Consider the following 3,199-nt stretch of genomic DNA (forward strand, 5'->3'; position numbering starts at 1 on the left):
TTTGGTTCCAGCTAATGCTTCCTTCACCCCCATCTGGGGGATTTTGATGGTAAAACTAGGACCTTAACTTGGCTGGCCAACACCAAATGAAATTCAAAAGAAAAAACCACAACAATTAGGGGTTGAGGCTTTAACCCCTCGGGTGGAGAACACCTTTGCTCCCAGATGCCCAACTCCATCCCTGGCAGCCCCACCTCCAGCCTGACCCACACCTCGTCCCCCGTGTTGTGACTCACTCTGTCCAGTGGCTGGTGGGGGCGTAGGAAAACACGACTCGGGTGGAGAACACCTTTGCTCCCAGATGCCCAACTCCATCCCTGGCAGCCCCACCTCCAGCCTGACCCACACCTCGTCCCCCGTGTTGTGACTCACTCTGTCCAGTGGCTGGTGGGGACGTAGCAAAACATGAGACGCCGTATGTGATAAGGGAGCCAGCAGACCACGAAGGCAATCACCACAGCACCTGCAGGGGATGAGAACAGCCCGTTATTCTTCATGAACAATTCTGCATTGAGGGTGAAAAAGGGACCTGGCTGTGTGGTGTTTACCGTTGTAAAGCAGTTTCCTAAATCCCCGCGTTGTTCTTCTATTGCCGCGGTGCAAAGAGCTAATAACCGAGGACAACCAGCCTGCAAACGTCTATAAAAATGAGCATAACCGAAATAACAGGCAAAAGAAATAAGCACAGGGGCAGTGACACCATGAAGAAAAGAAAGTAGGATACAGAGAAGGACTGAGGATGCCAAGTTCAGACACTGGCTCGAATGAAACTGTATTTGCCTCTGTCCTTGTGTTTCACGACCTTGTGGCACTGGATATTTTGTCCGACGTACTCGCAGACAGTTAGCGTATGTTTCTCATCCAGGTAGACAGGAATACTATAATCCCATTAGTTTGTTACGTGGAGCCACTGGCCGCTGTCCCCATGGTGCTGGGGATCATTAAACAGCCTCGGGAGCTGCTTTCTGGTGGCAGGGCTTGTCCTTCTGCTCTACGTCTGTGCAATACCTGAGACAGCGATTACAAGAGGTTTGGGTCTGGACATTGCCATAATAAAAATGATTAAGCGAAGGGTAAGCAGAGAAAGACGGTATGTTTTTTTTCCTTTCCAGATTCTAGCCGGGGAAATAAATGGAACAATGGAAAATAAAATGCAACAGCTCTGGAGGATAAAAGTGCTGTTGGTAGAGTGTGTTTGTCAATCTAGATTAAAAAGTAGATACATCAGGCAATCAAGGGAAAGACTTGTTTCCTTCTGTAATATGCATTTCAACCTCTGTATGAGATGACAGGATTCTGGCAGAATCCTAGCAGGAAATAAAGAAATCTCAGTTAAAACATAACACAATAAAAGACAAGAAGAAAAGCAAGGCTAAATAAAATAATTATGTTAATTTTTTATCCCAAATTTGCTCTATGGAGAATAAGGGCCACATCACTCTTGCCCTTTATGTGACCTGTACGGGGCTAGGAAGCAGCAAAGCTCCTTACGGAGCTACGCACCACCAGGGCAATGCGGATTCAGCACGTGCAGGCAAAGGCTGCTTTTCCTTCTGCCTTGGCACTGAAAGAATGTATGCGGCTATGTCCCAAACCCAGACGCTGTCACCCCACAGGGACCATGCCACAGCTCATAGAGGAGATATGAGGAAGACGTGTTTCCTTTGAAAAACGTGGTCCAGGAGGAGCTGCGGTCGCATCTCCCCATCACTGTTGCTCAGCCAAGAGGCACAGGGAGACTTCAGTAACACAATGGGGAGAGAAGTGACTATTTTTGTGCCCTATTTTTGAGGGTGTCATCACTAGCAGAGTCACTGCCCAGTTTGTACAGAAATGAAATAATTCCTGGTGTCCAGCTCCGCCTTAGTCCAACTCCCTGGGCTATCTCTTTCATTAAACAATGGAGGTGGTTATACTCTTTTAGCATCAGCCTGTGTGGTGTGAGACAGCATCTTCCAGGAATGCTGCAAAAGACATTTATTCAATGAAGTTTTAGGCAACTGAAGGGACACGTTTTGGGAAGGCTAGAGCCTGGTTTTATTCTCTTGTCCAAGTGACTTCATTATTTCGATCTGTGTGTTTTTGGCTGCTCTATGGTCATTGTGTCGCAGATGTAATTCATCACGAGACAGTCTGCAGTTCTCTTCATGCCATCAAGTGAGTGAATTTGACCTGTGTCTGATCCTGCCCTGAGGAGCTTTGCTGGGACTTTGATGGGGACAGCCCCTAGATGACAGGTGGCACAGGAGAAGTGGGGAGCTCCGCCAGAAGGCTTGGCCAGAGTGCTGGCTGCCTGCCTTGCTCTTTCACATTTCTAGGCACCTGCTTTTGGCCACCTCCAGAAATTAATTCCTCTGTCGGCTGCACTTTTGGTTTCCCCGGCAAGGAGCAGTCCACCCCTGACTCCCCAGGAGGTCCCTCCCAGGGGCCACAGGAGAAGTGATTCTCTCCAACCTCTCTGCCATCCATCAGCATCAGGCCAACAGAAATCAGCCAACATCACAGCTCCAGTCCATCTGCTTTCCCCGTGCCTGTCCAGGATTAGCTGGGGTTCCCGGCTGTGAAAGCGGCTTCCCAAACGGCTCCCAACACAAGTTCATTTGTGCACATCATAATTCTTGCAGTAACCTCCTTGCACGGGCACTTCCCAGCTGCTTACCCCTGCATGCAGCTCTTTAAGAACGGCAGGATCCAGAGTCTTTCTAAGCCTATTTTAAAAGTCTCACACATCCGCCTGTTAAATTTACCAGCAGGTTAAATGGAAGCTGTTTTCTCCTCATAAAGGATCTCTGCTTCTGTTGCTCAGACAGTGCTGTGCCAAATAATATGGAGGCAGGGATCTATAGCAGCAAACACGTATTGAGAGAAATGTCTGCTTAACCTCAGCAGAGGAATAGTCAATTAAGTAATCCGTGGTAATTCTGTAACACCCCATGCAATCCCTCGGCAATTAAAACTCTATTAAACACATAGCTAAGAGCAGCAGAGACGCTTATGGTCTGCGTTGGAAATCCCAGCTGGGTAACGCGCTGTGCGGTTCTGCGCCGCCAGCCTCTGCCGGCAGATTAGGAGACCCTGATCTGTGTTTGTCACCCTTAATCTGTTTTGATTTTATCATACAAGGGATCAGGCAGATTTAGGGTGGCACTCCTGCCCTGGTGGGTCTCCCTCCCAGGGATGAATATGAAACGCAGGAATG

At 48.5% G+C, this 3,199-nt stretch overlaps 1 protein-coding gene across 1 annotated transcript in view; it reads right to left on the reverse strand.

Moving 5' to 3' along the window:
- The window catches only part of LOC104495748 (neurotensin receptor type 1-like), a 15,129-nt gene that overhangs the window by 2,644 nt on the left and 9,286 nt on the right, over positions 1-3,199 (reverse strand). Inside the window, exon 2 of the mRNA XM_010138758.1 lies at positions 373-463. Within this exon, the coding sequence (XP_010137060.1) occupies positions 373-463 (91 nt within the window). The remainder of the gene's footprint in view (positions 1-372; positions 464-3,199) is intronic.

This window comes from Buceros rhinoceros, unplaced genomic scaffold (genome assembly GCF_000710305.1).
Source record: "Buceros rhinoceros silvestris isolate BGI_N320 unplaced genomic scaffold, ASM71030v1 scaffold616, whole genome shotgun sequence".
Classification (NCBI taxonomy): domain Eukaryota; kingdom Metazoa; phylum Chordata; class Aves; order Bucerotiformes; family Bucerotidae; genus Buceros; species Buceros rhinoceros.